Here is a 19,436-nt window from a genome sequence, read left to right on the forward strand (position 1 = left end):
AAGATTTAGGTACTTTTCTTAAATATACTTAGGATCAATTCAAATCGATTTGTTTCTATTTAAATAATAATAATTAATAATATCACTGAAGGTTTGATCAGATCAGACCTATTTTTGGGTTTAGACTGACGCATGTGGGTTAATTGGATAATGACTGGCTCAACTGGTGTTGTTAACATCTTTATTCCCCCAGCTGTAAAACATGATTAAATACAATATATATTTCTATGCGTTATATGTGTTGTTCTTGTATTTATAATACTTTCTGTATTCTCCAAGTATAGGATTATTTTACTGGAGCTTCAGAATAAAACATGTTAATTTAAAAGAATTTGTTTAAGGGGGAATCGTGTTGAACTAAACATTACTTTTATCCAAATTACTTCCCAGCAAACCGAGGGATCACATGTTTGTTTAAGGACAGCTGATATAACAATTATAACAGCAATATATTGATCTATATTTTGTAACCTTCATTAACCCCTTTAATACATTACACTTTTGGAAAGAAACGTTAACTTTGCAGCTATTAACTTAATCTGAGAAGCACACAAGAAAAAGTAAATAGTTATTATCAATATTTCATCAATGTGTAGAAAAAGTCCCGAGTTATATTCTTATATGTTCTGAAGGCTTTATATCTCATGTAAACAACGTTTAACATTGTGCTGTTTAATCTGTAACAATGTATGACATACTTTGTAACCTGATGACGTTGTTTGATAAATGTTATAAATGACAAACATTGGAAGATATTTCCTCCATATCATCTAAAAAAATTAGACTTCTCAAGAGGTAACTAACAGCAGCATTTCCAAACATAATTTTTATATGCATTTCTAATTTAGGTTTTTATTAACAAACCACTTTGATAAAAATATCCATTTAAAGGCTTGTCAATAACCCCGGTGATGTTTTCCAGTTTGTTGACACAATTTCAGCTCTTTTAATGCAGTAAATTATGAAACGAACAAGCCACCAGCTGACAAGCAATCGACCTCATCCAGTCATGAATGAGCTCAGAATGAATGAGTGAATCAGGGAGGTACTCGGGACAAGAGGCCACATAGACGGGGAAAGTAAACTGTAATGGAAGGGGAGTCAGGTCATCAGTGGAGCCGATATTGCAGTGAGGAAGGCGAGAGAAAAAAGGAAAAATGTACAATCTAGAAAGAACAAGGTAGAAATGTGGATTACTGGCTGATGTGAAGCCCATACGGCACATCTCCTCCTGCTCAGCTCTCATCAGCCCACTCTCTGCTTTCGTTATGCAACACCTTGTTTTTTCTACCCAAATTGAACGTGTGCTTTGATGGTATACATTCTAATCAAGATTACGCCAAATGGTGAATGCTGATATCAGGTTTGCACTCTTTTGTCTTTGACAAAAGACAAGCGAAATGCAGACGGAAAATAATTGTTATAGAGAAAAGGTACAGAGGGAGTCTCAATGAAATATCTGCTGCGAGGAGGTCTCTCATGATGTAACACATCTACATCACATCACCATGGCAACCCCGCATCAGCACCAACTCACTGTGGGCAGAAACAGTCAGTGTCTGTGATGGTATGCTACAGTAAAGTCTCTGCATGTGTCCACAATGAAAAGAAAGACATACGGGTACAAATTAACACATACAAGGAATACGCATTTTATAAAAAAATGTATGATTATGAATGTCAAATGTTAAATATATACACGATAGATACAAAATTTCCTTGTGTTTGAATGTGAGAATGATGCGTGTTTTACCAAACAAACTTCATCTTAACCTTGAACACGGACTCACATTCAGTCTCACGCAGTATGAAAAAGCCTCGCATGTGAGCTCCATCATCAATAGAAAAATCTTGCCTATTCACTGAGTCATTGTCACCATGTTCTCCTCTGAGTCTAAGTATAACCCAGGGGACCTTGGAGAGACAGAGAACTCTCAACACTAAAAGGCCCCCCGTGAAAACTTCTGCCCCCTGTTCTGTGCCTCCAGCTGCTAAAAATATTCTGGATATTGAAAAGCGAGGAGAGAAACAAAGCACAAGGCTGCTGGCTCACAAAGCCACAGCGACAGAGGCAGCGAGTGATGGATAGAGGCGGGAGGTGAGGAGCAGGAGAGTGGGCGGAGCGGCGTGCGTGGGTGTTTGTATGGTTCACATTGACAGATTGCGTCTGTCGACGTCTCCGTCAGGCTTTGAGTTGACTGTCACATGTGCTCAGTGTGTGTGTGTGTGTGTCAGCTGAGCAGCAGATAACATGCATGTCAAACACCGCAAACATAGCGATGGTGTGATAACACATCCGCATTTTGTCTACATCCACAGCTTTGTCTCGCAGCTGCTGCTATTCAAATGTCGTTTAACTGAAGCTAAGAAACTATGGAATCGCACATGTTCTGCAACACATCCTGTCCGCAGGATCACGGCGTGAAGTTAAAGGGTTGGGAGAGGATTAAGAGAAAGCAGAAAACAAAGGAAAGAGAGTTTAGTTTGAATATTCCAGGGCTGTAATAATAGGTAAGTCTAAAAGGTTGGGATCCGTTTAACCATCTTCTTCTTTTTTACCACATTCCCAAACTGGTCCAACAATTGGTAACTCTGGCAGAAGACAGAAATGTTGGGGCGTAATAATGTATCCGGGGAGCATTGTTCTCAGCATGGAGGGGATAACTCGTGTACGTACCCGCAGCGTTCTTTTCCATTTGTTGTCAATTCAGTTGAGTGTACAATGACATGAATTCATCTTTATCGAGGTTTGGATTCTAAATTTCTACAAAAACAAATCCTAATTTGGATTAATGTGTGTTATTGAATCATCTATTGCATTCTCGGTTTAAAAGCCAACCTATTTGTTCGTTTATGTAAGAGAAGCAATCTAGATAAACAGTGTCAGTTAATGCACAGTATATGACGTCAATATGAAACTTCCTCTTTAGCTTTTTAAATTTAGAAAATTTGTGTGTATGTATTGTGCAGATGCAAGTGTGTATATGTAAGTACATATGTACATAATAAACAATCTACTTGTTTAGTACGGGATGATTTAAATTAGGAATCATCACCGTCATAGATTTGGAATTTTAGTGTTGTCTTTTACTGAAACCTTACAATATCTTCTAAATATCAATATGTAATAAAGTATTGCATATGTATCTATGTTGATCTTTCCACTTTGCAGTGAGTTCCCACTCTACCTCTCCGTCCCTTTTTTCTTCCTCATCGCTCCTCTTTACTCCACATCCTCTCCTTCTCTCGCTCCCGCCCCGATGCAGGAGTGGGAGGTGTTGCTAGGCGACAGATTAGCTCCTTCCTTTCAAGGAGCAGAGCGCAGACCTCGACTCTCTGGGTGTAAAAATAAACAGAAAAGAAAGAGAAAAGATAGTCTTAAAGGGAAAAAGGACAAGTATCTTTCACCTGTGGCATGACATCCCCATGAGACGGCAGGACGCCCTTTTCCCTCCCCAGCGGCCCCGCCTCACCCAGCGGCTGCATCTTCACCCTAAAGTGATCCGGAAATAATCTATTCACAAACACAGCCCAATTTCCAAATGAGATAAACACAATTCATTCCTCGTTGTCTGACCAAGTGTTGACATTTCATCTGAAATGAACTTTCATAAGTCATAGTATGATGGGTGCGGAGCCAGGGAGCGATGATGGATCCTCTCTGTTCCCTGCGATGTGATGACTCAGGTTGTGGAGGAACATGCTGCTCGCCCCTCATCCGCGGCTCCAGCCTTCAAGCTGTGAAAGTCACACCTGTTGGCGACTGTACGTGTGTGCAGAGCAAGAACACTCCTGCGCCTTGTGCATCTGCTCGGTGAACGTGTGAATGTGTGAATGTGCGTGTGTGGGGGGAGAACAGAGTGTAAGGGTTGAGTGTGTAATCTTGTGAAAATACAATATATGAGTTGAAAGGCCAGTGAAAAGTTTGAATGAGCAAAATCTACGTGACTGTGGTTTGGTGCATTTTGTAAAAAAACGGTTTTACCAAAGTACATTGTACATTTTGTTCTAACATTTGCCTTCATCTTCTCAAATGCTGATTGTGGTTCTTTTTTTAATTTTGGTTTGTATCAGACACAGAGCGTGATTTGGTCAGAAAGGGCCTGAGAGAGTCGGTGAATAAGTGAGTGAGAGAACAAATGACTCAGGTAGTGTTTGTCCTTAACAGGGGTCATAAGACTGAATGACCCTGCGGATGAATATTGAGGCAAACAAGCTATTTTTCGCACGTGGATGGCTCACTAATTGATTCATTTGAGTCCATTCACCGTCCTTATGACCCCTCGCTCTTAATCCCCCCCCCCTGTGAGCATGTCTCCTTCATCTCGGCCACCCACCTCCGATACCGACACCACCCCGTCTCGTTATGGCGAGGGGTTATCGTGACAAATGCAACAGTGCTTGAGACGAGAGAGTGCGTTCGACACCATAAGTACCTACGAGAAAGAATATTTAAACAAACTTCGAGTGAGCTCCTGCATAAAGATTTGTGCTATTATCTGCCCAGAGAAAGTTTTCTGACAAAAGCTTGGAGGAAAGCGACGTGTGCTTAGTAACAAATCCAGAGCGAATGAGATGCAGGAGCAGTCTCAGAGCTCTATTCAAACCAACAGGAGCCAGAATACTAAACACTTAAAACCATTGAGCTTCTCAATACTGCAAACTATACTTATCAGGTTATTTAAAAAAAGAGGATGTATGCTAATGAATCAATGTGCATATACTGGCTCTGACAAAGATTGAATCAATTTAATAAATACTAGAAAGAGGAAGAAATATATTGCTTTGGGCAATCTTAAATCTATCACAGTGTAAAAGATGCAAACCTAATAAAAACAAATATAATAAACAAAAAACTAAATAGCAAGAATTTATAAGCCTGTGACTGTGATTCCCCAATACTGAACTTTTATTAATATTGGTGCATAAAGGTAAATGTGAAGGGACAGAAAGGCGACCGCCCCTTCTCATGTTAAAATCGGGACAAAATGAAACAATAACAAAGTAAAAAGGATAAAGAGAAAGACGACACACAAACAGGGTTCGTTTTCTCTCCGGCACTCAGCATCCTTTGCCGAATGAATCATATCCAACCCAGTCTCCAAAAAAAGCGTGAAATGGCTACGTTGGTCCACCGTGATAAACGTAGTCATGTTACGTTTTCCCCCAAAATAACGTTACTATGTTACGTTTCTTTTGGCCCATTCATTTACATTGCTTTGCAAATAGGTCACGTGACTATCAAGTTTCCCGGTAGCGAAAAGAAAAACATGGCGGACGGTCAGCATAATCTCCGTGAAAAACACAATATTTTAAGAAAGCATCAGCATTTGTATGCATTTCGATGGCATTTCTAGCGAGAAGTATGCGTTATTCTTTCATAATCTTCTATCAGAGACTGTAGAAGACCTTCCGTTTATTCGTTTCTGCGAAGATTTGAGTGTCCCTTTGGCAAAGCGTGGCTACGCAACGCCTTTAACGGCGCATTATTAAAAAAACACTTCCAGTGGGGGCGTTACCGTAAAGAAGCGTTCAGCCTTAAAGCCACTAATCGCCAAACAAAACAAACTCAAAGCACTCGAATCACATTATGACTTTTTAAACATAAATTCCGTTATTTTTATGAGTTTTCAATGAAAGAATGCATCATTTCCGGGGGTAGGCATGCCCGGGACATCCCGAATTATGGGCAATTTTGATTTGTCCAGCTTTTTGACAGCTCCAGTCCCGACTTCCAATCACAGCCTCCTAAATCAATGACGCGCCTAAAACTCTCGGATCGAACATTACGTCTTGTTTACATGGGAAAGGGGGGCGGGGCTTCGCCCTCAGAGCGGAGCGTCATTTCTCGCTCCACACGTCTCCTTTTTTTACTGGCCAGGAAAACGGGCGATCTATCCCACGTGGGTCTGGCTCCATTCCATTGGCTCTGACGAATCCATAGAGAGGCGGGACTTATAATTTGCCCGGCAAACGGAGAGATTTGAGCTGCATTGCTTCCACTGTGCGTGAAGTGGCCGTGAGGCCTCCACTAAAGTCTCTCTCTATTTGTTCTGCTTTACTCAATAAAAGTAAAACCTTTACAGATATACTGTCCACACACTAGGCTAACATAATGGAGACTTCCAGGCTTCGTCCTTTATGTTTTATGGGGATAAAGCCCCTGTAAGTAGTTTTTTCCCAAGCAAATCTGAGTTTCTTCTTTTTTTGTGTGTCCCATACAAATATCAAAATATATATACTGATTTTCACATCCAAACACACTCACTTATGTTCCCTTTTATCATGACAACAAGAAATTTCAAGATATACCTTTTGCTTTCATAAATCATACAGTGTGTAAATGCCCAGCAGTGTACGGTCCGGGGGCCCCTATCGGGCCACTTGTTAGATGGTTCGATTAGTCTATCACTACTATACTTTGATCTGACGACTAATTTGCACATCATGCTCGTACCGGCATGGCTTCGCCCTTCCCAGGCATAGTTCATCATCTTCCGGGGTCCTATAGCCAGTGTTGGGAAAGTTTACTTTCTACATTAACTAGTTCAAAGTTTAGTTTACAAATTTTAAAAAGGAACTAGTTCAGTTCATAATTCAAAATATTTGAACTAAGTTCACGGTTCCAAAAAATGAACTAGTTCAGTTCTTTTTTTCCATACGTTGCTGCGAGCTATTTTTTTTTTAAATTATTGCCACAGCCCAGAACCACAGACAGCAATTATTTTATCAGTTTTAACACTGAAGCTATGCATCAGATTTAATCTTCTTATCCAATTTGAATCCTTATCCAACCAGGGTTTACATTAGCATTGAGGGGACAGCATTTCCCTAATGATTCTTTGATGCTATGTTGCTGTCTATTCACTCCACACTAGCAGCAGTTGCAGAGTTTACCCCTACACTACATTCTCAAACACATGCTGCTTAAATGGTCTTTTTTAAATAAGGAATTATTAAAAGAAAAACAGGACAGTAATCATTAAGGTGCAAATGTTTGCAAAGAAAGGTCAGATTCCTCCCATCCTCACCGACCTTGTCAGTAACTTCATAAACTCTTTAAAATTATTATACGCCGCCTCTTTGCTACACTTATTAATGCGCGTTTATGGTGTGTTTTCTATAGAAATCTGGTACCCCATTGAACGATGTTAAGCTGAACGAACGCGCCGTTCATAGACACCAGAATGAACGAGAACAGTGACGTTCATCGGGCATTAATACAGTACGTTGAGTTCACGTTCGCCCAAAATATCAACAAGTTTATGAACGCGTTCAGGCACAACACTGTCCCAAAAGGGCCGGGATCGCACCTCACCCAGCATGCCTCGGCCTTCACTTTTTTCACTACAGAGTTTTGTTGCACCCTGTGACTCCGGCGTTAGACTCCTTCGACTGAGTTTTAAGATGGGTTGGATGGGTTACTGACTAAAATTTATGCCCCCACCCCCTAACTGCCTCAGGGAAACTTGTAAATATAATAAGTCAAATAAGTCAAACAAGCAAGTTGTATCTGGTTTAACCCTTTTATTCCTGTAGGCGTTTTTTAGGTCTCATGCTGGAAATTGCATTTACACACTAAAACTAGGATAACGCATGTCTGATGATAGTGACAGTGAGTCTGTCGATCAAGATGAGGATGGAGACATAGTAGAGGTTGAAAATCCTCCTTGTTGAACACCCCACAATACATTCTGTGCTCCCTCTGGCATAACATTTCTAATGATATCATGTCCCCCCCTTCAGTATTTTAAGACATTCTTCAGGTTATTGTAGGCCAGTTGAATGTGTATGCCATAAAATTTGACACAAACAAGCCCTTTAAGTTTACATGTTTTGTATGTGGATTTTGTACATACAGTGTTGGTCATTTCATTTCTTTGTTTAATATTTTTGAATTTATGTTTGAATCCATTTGTGGTTAATGTGCTCAAAATGCACTACTTTCTTAATGCTTACATTGCTTGTTTGACTTGTTATATTTACAAGTTACCCTGAGGCAACAGACCTAAATCAAGTTAGGGGGTGGGGGCATATATTTTAGTCGGTAACCCATCAAACCCATCTAACAAGTGGCCCGATAGGGGCCCTCGGACCGTACACTGCTGGGCATTTACACACTAAAACTGTATGATTTATGAAAGCAAAAGGTATATCTTGAAATTTCTTGTTGTCATGATAAAAGGGAACATAAGTGAGTGTGTTTGGATGTGAAAATCAGTATATATATTTTGATATTTGTATGGGACACACAAAAAAAGAAGAAACTCAGATTTGCTTGGGAAAAAACTACTTACAGGGGCTTTATCCCCATAAAACATAAAGGACGAAGCCTGGAAGTCTCCATTATGTTAGCCTAGTGTGTGGACAGTATATCTGTAAAGGTTTTACTTTTATTGAGTAAAGCAGAACAAATAGAGAGAGACTTTAGTGGAGGCCTCACGGCCACTTCACGCACAGTGGAAGCAATGCAGCTCAAATCTCTCCGTTTGCCGGGCAAATTATAAGTCCCGCCTCTCTATGGATTCGTCAGAGCCAATGGAATGGAGCCAGACCCACGTGGGATAGATCGCCCGTTTTCCTGGCCAGTAAAAAAAGGAGACGTGTGGAGCGAGAAATGACGCTCCGCTCTGAGGGCGAAGCCCCGCCCCCCTTTCCCATGTAAACAAGACGTAATGTTCGATCCGAGAGTTTTAGGCGCGTCATTGATTTAGGAGGCTGTGATTGGAAGTCGGGACTGGAGCTGTCAAAAAGCTGGACAAATCAAAATTGCCCATAATTCGGGATGTCCCGGGCATGCCTACCCCCGGAAATGATGCATTCTTTCATTGAAAACTCATAAAAATAACGGAATTTATGTTTAAAAAGTCATAATGTGATTCGAGTGCTTTGAGTTTGTTTTGTTTGGCGATTAGTGGCTTTAAGGCTGAACGCTTCTTTACGGTAACGCCCCCACTGGAAGTGTTTTTTTAATAATGCGCCGTTAAAGGCGTTGCGTAGCCACGCTTTGCCAAAGGGACACTCAAATCTTCGCAGAAACGAATAAACGGAAGGTCTTCTACAGTCTCTGATAGAAGATTATGAAAGAATAACGCATACTTCTCGCTAGAAATGCCATCGAAATGCATACAAATGCTGATGCTTTCTTAAAATATTGTGTTTTTCACGGAGATTATGCTGACCGTCCGCCATGTTTTTCTTTTCGCTACCGGGAAACTTGATAGTCACGTGACCTATTTGCAAAGCAATGTAAATGAATGGGCCAAAAGAAACGTAACATAGTAACGTTATTTTGGGGGAAAACGTAACATGACTACGTTTATCACGGTGGACCAACGTAGCCATTTCACGCTTTTTTTGGAGACTGGGTTGTCATATCAAGGTAAGTGTTCAGCCATCAGGCTTCAGTAATCAAGTGCAGAGATTTCCTATATTAAGTGAACTGTTTTTGGCAGATTTAAAGCCTGTCAAGCAAACAAGTATTTTCCTACATGATGATTTAAGAACGGAGTCAAAACTCGAGAGCAACGGCGTGGGACAAGAACACTCAGCAGATAAGGTTGAGAGTCTATTTCACATATTCATGAATCAGAAGAGAAAGCTGAAGTAAATGGTCATTGATAATGCATAAGTGGTTCAATAAATGCAATGCAAACAATGAGGGCGTTTGAAGAATACGGAGGGACGATGTCTAAATAATTCACTGTCACATTAAGTTCTGGTTGATGGGGGCAGACCGTCAAACACAAGATGAAAGTGTTTTAGAGGTCAGCAAATAATATTAATTTTGTGCTTAAGATTTCATTTATTACTCTGCTGATGGTCAAAATGAGACAAGCCCACAGACTTGTTTATGGGCTAGTTAATGATGCAGCAGACATAAATGGGTTGTTGGCTCGATTTAATGCTTTAATATCTCCATGAAACAAGATTGCTGGAATAGTTTTGTTGCTAATGTCGCCCCGATGCAGAGCACCGAGGGTGGTGCAGCTAAGTGAGAACAATGTGTTCCCCCTTGCAGCCCATTGGGCATTGAGGACATTCTCACTCACCACTTAAACACTGTCATCACACCCAGAAGGAAAAAAAATCTCTGCATGATCTTTAATACCAAACTTATGCAACATCAAAGATGGTGCCGAATCAAAGAGGGTTGGATCAGAAAAAAGAAGAAGAAAAAAGCACAACCTCTATCCAATGATGTGTTCCCTGGACAGCCAACAGGAGAACAGATGTCATTGTGACTGGTACCAACATGTGAAGCACTGCTATCTGCCCATGTGACGTGCAGCGGACAGACTCATACCTCTCGTGTCTTTCAGATTCCAATCTCACACACTGAAGGGGAAGTCATTGTTAGTGGAAACATCGATCAATAAATACCTTCCTGTTGAAAATCTGCCGTTTTATCAAACAGGAGCCAGGGATGGAAATGCAGCCAGAATAGGAAGCAGAGCAGGCTGACTCATACCTCCAATATAAATATGAGACAAAAAAAACTCAAAAGGAGACGAAAGGCAATACAGGGAATGAAACAAGGAAAAATGAACCATGAAGTTGGATGATTCACCAAAGGCCTATTGTCTGCATATTAAACACGTTCACAGAAGAACACTGCACATATCATTATTTTCTTTTAAAATGTAATGTTTTAGAATAGGAGAGTTTCAACAGATGTGTTGACCCCCCCCACACACCCACACACAAAGACCTTGGGAGCATGTTTTCAATGGAACATATTTGGCACCACGACTCACATCTCTTCACGCAAAACAATTAATAATAAATAGGAACTGTGTGACAGATGTATGTGCGCGTGAAGGGGTGCTCGGCTGTGTGAAGTACACACTCAGATCTATTTTCGGGGGCTAAAAGTGAAATCTCCTCATCTATAAATAGGATGATCGAAGCGGGACGCGGGGGCGCGCCTCTCAGTAAGTGAGACCTATTTTTAGAAACAGCGCAGTTGACCCTCACGTGACACCGGTGACTGGTTTTGTAGGTTGCCGGCTGCCGGCTGCTTTTTTGCGCGTGCCCGACATTATTCATAAATTTCATTCATTTAAATGATTACACTTTTCATTGAGCTTTTTATAGACCGTCCTGGAAAGTTTCAAACGGCGACACAATAAAGCGCCGACTCGGTTAATAGAGATCATTTTAATAACATACCGATCTTTGCGCGTCATTTTGCTATCAGCGTGTGCATGTGGTTTCATTCAGTATGTGTGTCTTGGTCATGCTCCGATTGTTTCCTACCGTCCATGTTTTTATAAAGGCACGGCATCGGGCGTCAACTCATTGTTGGATGATTCACGCCTTTTATTGTGATATCCGATTGTGAAAGCATTTAGGTCATTTAAAAAGATACAATTAAAAAAATATAGTAAAAGGTATTAAACATCCACAGCAGTAATATGCGGTGGAAAAATATGATGCGTGTGTTTGCGTGTGCGTCGCTGTATTCAGCCGTTCGGCAAAGGATCTCCATTCACAAAAAGGCGACGGGGAAACAGCCTCAGCATCCACGTCTATTTGCGTCATCAATCCACCGTGCTTTAAATGTTAACAGTAAATGTGGTCGAAGCGATAGACTCGCGACTGACACGCACCTGTCCACCGACATGGTCCCAGGCAAACGGGCAGGGACGGGTAGCCTGCTTCAGGTGCCAGACATAAACATAAGAGACCTCGTTCGTATGCAACACAGTCTTCCCCCCCCCCACCCCACCCCCTTCTCCTCCTTCCCTGGCACCCCTCCACCACCAATACAACGGAGTCCGGTGACTCCGTTTACGTTTTACGCTCGCTCCGCCCCTTACTCGGTTTTGTCCAAATCGGGCTTTATGCGTCGCCGGAGCTCCCGATTTCATCCCGACGTCATCACCGAGTAGAAGGAAGAGCTGACGTCGATGGAGAGTCACCGAGTGGAGAGGGCACGGGAGAGGGAGGGGGAGCGCTCCACCAATGCTAACACTGATATGAGACGTATCTATCGCCCCTCGGCCCCCTCCTTCTTCTTCTTCTTCTCCTTCTTCTCCTCTGCACCCCGCCACCCCGCCTCCCTCCGTTTTACGTCGGTGTCGATGCGCAGGGAGCCCCCCTGCTCCGGTGGAGTCCCGAGCTATATAAGTGCACCGCGAGCAGAGTCCCTCAACCAGATTTACGGGTTCCAGACTTCAGTGCGAGAGACGTCTACCACAGACCTCCAGCATCCGAGCTGGAAGCTGTGGCGGAACTAAAGCCGACTTGAGACGGGACGAGAGAAGGTTTTTATACCTTTCTCTGGAAAAACGAGCTGAGATGAAAGTCCAATAACACACCTCACCAGCTTTGCCACTGCCACCACCTATCTCCTAAATCATTTCGGAGACCAGGACCCCCCGAGTCCAGCCGAGGCGCCGCGTTTGACAAAACACTCCGCCCTCGACTCTCCAACTCACACCTGGAGGGATTTCGACAGTTCGCCGCGAACGAGCCGCCACGATGTACCGCTCAACCAAAGGAGCGTCCAAGGCTCGACGGGACCAGATCAACGCCGAGATCCGCAACCTGAAGGACTTGTTGCCCATTTCCGAAGCAGATAAAGCGCGGCTGTCATACCTGCACATCATGTCACTTGCCTGCATGTACACCAGGAAATCCGTCTTCTTCAGTCCAGGTAAGAATTGATTCACTCTGAATAAAAAACGACCTGTTGGTGACGGTGCTGCATTGAACGGCCCGCAATCCCTCACAGCGGCGGAATCAACAAGTGTTTCAGTGACACAGCAGCCAATTGACTCGATTTAAGCCGAATGTTCTGATAAACCGCATAGCCGCGGGTCATTTATTTATCCCAAATAATTGTCAGAGAAGCCCAACAGTGATTTAAATAGCAGTGTCTCGCTGTCCGTGGTGCTGAACTGCTGTGGCGCCATAAATAACAGAGCCGCGTCGCTGTCCGTGGTGCTGAAGCACACTGCGGCCGACGTCTCCACATTGCGGGGATCGTACGTTGCGTTTATTCTTAACGTTTTTCGGTGACACATTTCTGCTCTGTCTCTTTCCACGCGTCTGCAGAAGCGGAGGCTGGTCCCGAGGAGAGGGCGAGTATTCTGTCTTTCCGGGAACTGTCGGAGTTGATGCAGGGGCTGCCGGGGTTTCTGATGCTAGTGACCGGGGAAGGGAAGCTGCTGTACCTGTCGGACAGCGTCTCCGAGCACCTTGGACACTCCATGGTGAGTCTACATGCAACCCATACATTTGTGGTTTAATATGAATATGTATTCATACTCTCCCTTGGGCCTCGTGAATGACGTTTCTGTTTGTAATGTTTTTTTTGTTTTTTTTCTTCAGGTGGATCTTGTGGCACAGGGGGACAGCGTGTATGATATCATCGACGCCTCAGACCACTTCGTCATGAGGAGCAACCTGTCAACGTCCTCATCACTTGAGATGGGTAAGACAAACATTAAATCCACAAGTTGGAATCTCTTTTCACCACCTAATGCAGATTGATTGTTCAATGTATACTGTATATACACTCACCGGCCACTTTATTAGGTACACCTGTCCAACTGCTCGTTAACACCTAATTTCTAAGCAGCCAATCACATGGCGGCAACTCAGTGCATTTAGGCATGTAGACATTGTAAAGACAATCTCCTGCAGTTCAAACCGAGCATCAGTATGGGGAAGAAAGGTGATTTGAGTGACTTTGAACGTGGCATGATTGTTGGTGCCAGAAGGGCTGGTATTTCAGAAACTGCTAATCTACTGGGATTTTCACGCACAACCATCTCTAGGGTTTACAGAGAATGGTCCGAAAAAGAAAAAACATCCAGTGAGCGGCAGTTCTGTGGGCGGAAATGCCTTGTTGATGCCAGAGGTCAGAGGAGAATGGCCAGACTGGTTCGAGCTGATAGAAGGGCAACAGTGACTCAAATAACCACCCGTTACAACCAAGGTGGGTATAAGAGCATCTCTGAACGCACAGTACGTCGAACTTTGAGGCAGATGGGCTACAGCAGCAGAAGACCACACCGGGTGCCACTCCTTTCAGCTAAGAACAGGAAACTGAGGCTACAATTTGCACAAGCTCAGCGAAATTGGACAATAGATGATTGGAAAAACGTTGCCTGGTCTGATGAGTCTCGATTTCTGCTGCGACATTCGGATGGTAGGGTCAGAATTTGGCGTCTACAACATGAAAGCATGGATCCATCCTGCCTTGTATCAACGGTTCAGGCTGGTGGTGGTGGTGTCATGGTGTGGGGAATATTTTCTTGGCACTCTTTAGGCCCCTTGGTACCAATTGAGCATCGTTGCAACGCCACAGCCTACCTGAGTATTGTTGCTGACCATGTCCATCCCTTTATGACCACAATGTACCCAACTTCTGATGGCTACTTTCAGCAGGATAATGCGCCATGTCATAAAGCTGGAATCATCTCAGACTGGTTTCTTGAACATGACAATGAGTTCGCTGTACTCAAAGGGCCTCCACAATCACCAGATCTCAATCCAATAGAGCATCTTTGGGATGTGGTGGAACGGGAGATTCGCATCATGGATGTGCAGCCGACAAATCTGCGGCAACTGTGTGATGCCATCATGTCAATATGGACCAAACTCCCTGAGGAATGCTTCCAGCACCTTGTTGAATCTATGCCACGAAGAATTGAGGCAGTTCTGAAGGCAAAAGGGGGTCCAACCCGTTACTAGCATGGGGTACCTAATAAAGTGGCCGGTGAGTGTATATATATGTATATTTATTTATAAATGAACCTCTCATCTTCTCCTCCATAGATCGCCTCTTCCGCTGTCGTTTCAACACCTCCAAGTCCGTGCGGAGGCAGAGCGCCGGGAACAAAATGGTTCTGATCCGAGCCCGCTGCCTCTCTCCCCTCTCCGCCTCGCCCGCCACCGGGTCCTACTGGACATCCAACACCGCCTGGGTGTGTTTCTGCTCCCCTCTGGAGCCACACCCGTCCCGCTCCGGCCCCGGGGAAGAGGCCGAGTCGACCTCCACCCCTCCCCCAGCGGAGACCAACTTGTTCCTGGCCTGCTTCCACTCCCAGCATGGCCGGGACATGAGGCTGCAGGCTGCCCAGGACAGGTGAGCCCACAAGAAAAACAGAGCCTCGCCCCCACCTGTTGCTTTAATATTTACTGGTGCATTCAATGTTAATCATATGTTTAAATAAAAGTCCTCCTAACACATCACCGCCCACTCTCTCCTACAGTGTGAGCGCCTATCTCGGCTTTGATGTGACAGCTTTACGATCTTGCTCCTGGTACAGCCTCCTCCACCCACAGGATCTGTCACATGCCTCCGCTCAGCACCGCAGCCTATGTAAGTGTACTCTACAAACACCCATGCCCACACAATTATTACACACACATCGTGCCCACTGGCACATCCACGCAGTGGAAAAACCCTATGATGATTAATAGGATTACAATCCGATGCCAACTGGTTCTGTGACTGTTGTTCAACAGTGAGGGAAGGAGGAGAGGGCAGAGCTGAAATGGTGGTACGTGTGCAAACCCAGGACCAGTCGTGGGTTTGGCTCTACATGGTGCTTCAGATGCAACCCGGAGAAAACCCCATCAGCAGCAACAACTACATCATCAGGTATTTACCGCTTCTCCTTAAACAATAATGAGACAAAACACAAATGAAAACAAGTAAAAATACAACCGTTACTCACCGTTCTTCTTCTGTTTCTTCTTCTCCTTCTCTCTCTCTCAGTGAGTCTGAGGCCTGGTCAGTGCGTCAGCAGCTCAGCACCGAGCAGACCCAGCTGACCCTGGTTCTGAGCGGAGGTGCCTCCCAGCAGGAGGCCCTGGGCCTCCAGTCTCCAGACACCCTGTCCAGTCCAGACCAGGTCTTCACCCCGGGCAGCAGCGGCCTGTCGGCCCAGTCCTTTGACTTCAGCACGGCTGGCTGCAGCGTGGGCTCCTCTGACGAACCCGGGAGCTCCGCTGCCGAGGCCATGCAGGTGGAGGGTGACCCTCGTTCCAGTATCTCCTCCATGGAGGAAGACTGCTTCTTTCAGCAGCCCCCCGCCGAAAGCCCCTCGGCAGCCGCCTCCCCCACTCCGGTCACCGTCGAAACAGTAGCAGACTTAGACTTTTTAACCCAGAACATCCTCCTGCCGCCATCCTTCCAGCTCGACCCCCCACTGCCATCCCTCCCCCTGCCTCTCCCCCCTGTCCCCACCTCGCAAGCTCAGCAGACCAAAGAGTTTGTGTGCACACCGCCCTACACGCCCCACATTGCCGGGTCTAGTTTCCCATTCGGTGAACCTCTCTTTAGCTTCGACCCGGCCGGCACCACCACTCCTCCACCCCCTGCTGGCACAGCCACCTCCACCACCTCGGTGGCCCCTTCGGGTTCCACCTCAGCCCCATCGACCACCGCCGCCTCCAGCCCCCCTCCCAACACCACGTCCACCAAGCTCGCCCTCAAGCTGGCCACTCCGTCCACTGACTTCCTCTTCTCTGGCGAGCACGGCAGCGGCGCCCTCTACGAGAAGCTGCCCCCTACGCCCGACAGCCCCGGAGACGGCGACTGCACAGTGATGACCCTGCCCGAGGTTCGGGGTCCGCTGTACGTAGATGTGCCACTCGGGCCCCTCCAGTGTCCCCCAGAAGGCCTTCTCACCCCCGAGGCATCACCCGTTAAACAGCCCTGCCTCTCCTTCTTCTCCCTGGAGAGGGAGAAGGAAAGAGCAGAGATCTCCCTCCTGGCTCAGCACATCAGCTCACTTGCAGAGGGATTCTACCTGGATCCGCTCTTGTCCAAACTGTCTCCTCCCTCCATGTCGCCGTCATCCTCCCCTCCCTCCCCCTTTCTGTCTCCCGCCACAGAAACCGCTGATGCGGATTCTGTCCACACGCTTAGGGAGTTTTATCCCATTAAAGCGTGGAGAGGTCTGGACTTTCCCATGTTCCTCGATGATGACGAATCTCTGTTTGAAGAGAGCATCCTGGAAAACCTCCTCCAAGACAACTTTATTCCTCCCCAGTCCCCCGGCCTCTCCCCCCCGTCCCCCTCCACCTCCCCAATGCCCGACCTCTACAGCCCGATCTCTCTTCAAACCCCGGTGTGCTGGCACCAACCCTCCCAGTTTGAGGGAGCGGGCCGCTTCTGTAGCGTCCAGTCGGCGCAATTAAACCCCATGGCCGGGTGCGGGGCGACTTCGGCAGCCGAGGCGGAAGGGGAGGGCCAAGCGGAGGAGACAATGGAGATCGAGGTGGTGTCATCTCCCGTGTCCTCTTGCTCCTCCATCCCAGCTTCCCCTCCCCTCCTCCTCACTGCCTCCCCCAGCCCAGCCACCACCGCTTCCATCGCCTCGCCCTCGCCCGCCGTGTCTTGCAATCAGTCCCTCCTGGAGGAACTGGCTGTGCTGGAACCCATGTTTGGGGCAGGTGCCTCGATCGCCCCTGACTTAGGGCAACAACCTGAGTTGTATCAACTCCAATGTCATCCATCATCACAGTGCTTCCACAAAGGTGAGAATCTGTCTCTCAAATCAGAACAAAAGTATTTCAAAAGTATTTCTGGAAATTACACCACTAACGTCCTTTTACTCTTTTTGTGTCTTTCAGATGGGAGTGGAAGTGTTCCTCCGTTCTAAAATAAGTCTGTGACTTACTTCATTAAGTATGGCATATTGTCATATTTTGTGGAGCCCCTTTTACTGAAAAGTAAAAAATGACTAAGTGTATAAATATACATAATGTATATACAACTTAAGGACTTTAACTCCTACATGTCTCCTGAGAACAAAGATTGACTTTATATTTTTGTTCAGTCATTAATCTGTATACTACTTACACCACTAGTGCAACATTTACATGATTCAAGCACATAGACTCACAACTGACTGGGTTCTGAGTCCATGTGGTGTCTCTCGGCGTCTCTGTAACACAAGCTTCAGATATGATCAAACAGGGAACCTTCTCTGAACTTGTAAGCGCTGTTAAACTTCCAGATGCGCATTTGTATTCACTTGTAGTGAAAAATCAATTGTGAACAAAAAAAAGAAAGAAAAAAAGACCATTTCTTGCTATTTAATATGAGAGATGAATTATTGGACTTTTGCCTGGCATAAAGCAACGCAAACCCAAACCTCAAAAGAAGTCAAATGTTTACAAATTGTTTCCATCCATGATGTGGATGACCAGGATGACCACTACCGGTAAATCATAATGCGGTCTTCAGAGTCAATGCAGCTCTGATTTGTTAGCACTTTTTCTCGCAGCCTAAGAGGCAACATCAAAGCTAAATATTCATTCAAACCAGACACTTTGGGCTTTGAGTTTGCAGCTTTTAACCTTTAACATTTCGTATTTATATCTCCATCTAAAATGTTGTGTATCAATGTGATGTGCAAACAAAAAGGAAAACAAGTGAAGACATCCTGGCATGTGAAGAGCTCTAAGGATGTCGAGGGTGTCCATCGCTTCACGAGACGTACGGGACATTTTGTGGGGAAGCTCTGATCACGCCAACAATCACACTGCAAACGCCGTACTGTACATTAGACTCTGAATGTGGGCTCTTCGGGTCCCTGCCGGCCTCGAGGGGCAGTCGGCTGGATACTGTTGCAGCATCAATATTTGCAATGCTGGCAGCTTATAGCGGCTCCTGCGTGCCTCAAAACGGGCCCGGCCTGCCGAACTCTGAACTCTGGTCACGTCCGTTCAACGCGGGCGTTTACATCGTCGCTCCACTGGAGTGCGGTGCAGCGAGGCACAATTGACTATGTGAATGAGCGATTCTTCTTTTTTGAGAGGGGTTAGAATACAAAAGTTTTGTTTTAAAAAATGAAAATAGGGATGGGGTGCTATTTCTATTCAGTTCCCGAGCGACACGGGTTGAGAATGGTACTATTCCCATGGTGTCGACGTGCTCACGTAGAGTTGTCTACGGTCAAGTAAAGGATTGATTCCTACGTTCTAGCTATTCAAGGCTAAGTTAATATACAAGTGTAAAATGACTATATTGTACGTGTGCTATTTGAAAACAATGTTATAACATATGCATTATGTCTATGGATGTAGGCGTATGTTCTTTTCAGAAAGGTTGTACACATTTGTACATTTGTATGAAACAGTTATTGGTTTGTATATATATATATAAGAAAGATTTTTATTGCATAAGATTGAATTTATTCTGAGCATCTTACTTACTGCAGGATGGACATTGTGGACCAGTGTTCTATTGTGTTGCTTAAAAGTGTATTTGATTGTCATACAAATGCATTTATAATAAAAGTGCACTTAATGCGGCTGATGCATTCGTGTCGTCACAGTCAAGCCCCTCGATCCTCCGTCAGCATCATCATCGTCATCATCATTGTCGTCATCACACCGCCATCCCTGCCTCTCCTCCTCCCTCCCTCGCACTCGCCTCCATTTCTTCCCCTGGAGCGAGTTTCGCT

The 19,436-nt window shown here is 45.0% G+C and overlaps 1 protein-coding gene across 1 annotated transcript; it reads left to right on the forward strand.

Annotated features, from left to right (window-relative positions):
- The first annotated feature begins 12,109 nt into the window (after positions 1-12,109).
- npas4a (neuronal PAS domain protein 4a) lies at positions 12,110-19,283 on the forward strand. The gene is made up of 8 exons (XM_037460845.2): positions 12,110-12,661; positions 13,063-13,220; positions 13,339-13,441; positions 14,791-15,100; positions 15,228-15,337; positions 15,484-15,619; positions 15,737-17,502; positions 17,599-19,283. The coding sequence occupies exons 1-8, from the start codon at positions 12,487-12,489 to the stop codon at positions 17,625-17,627; spliced, it is 2,787 nt and encodes a 928-aa protein (XP_037316742.2). The 5' UTR covers positions 12,110-12,486; the 3' UTR covers positions 17,628-19,283.
- The last annotated feature ends 153 nt before the right edge of the window (positions 19,284-19,436 follow it).

This window comes from Pungitius pungitius, chromosome 2, assembly GCF_949316345.1.
Source record: "Pungitius pungitius chromosome 2, fPunPun2.1, whole genome shotgun sequence".
Classification (NCBI taxonomy): Eukaryota; Metazoa; Chordata; class Actinopteri; order Perciformes; family Gasterosteidae; genus Pungitius; species Pungitius pungitius.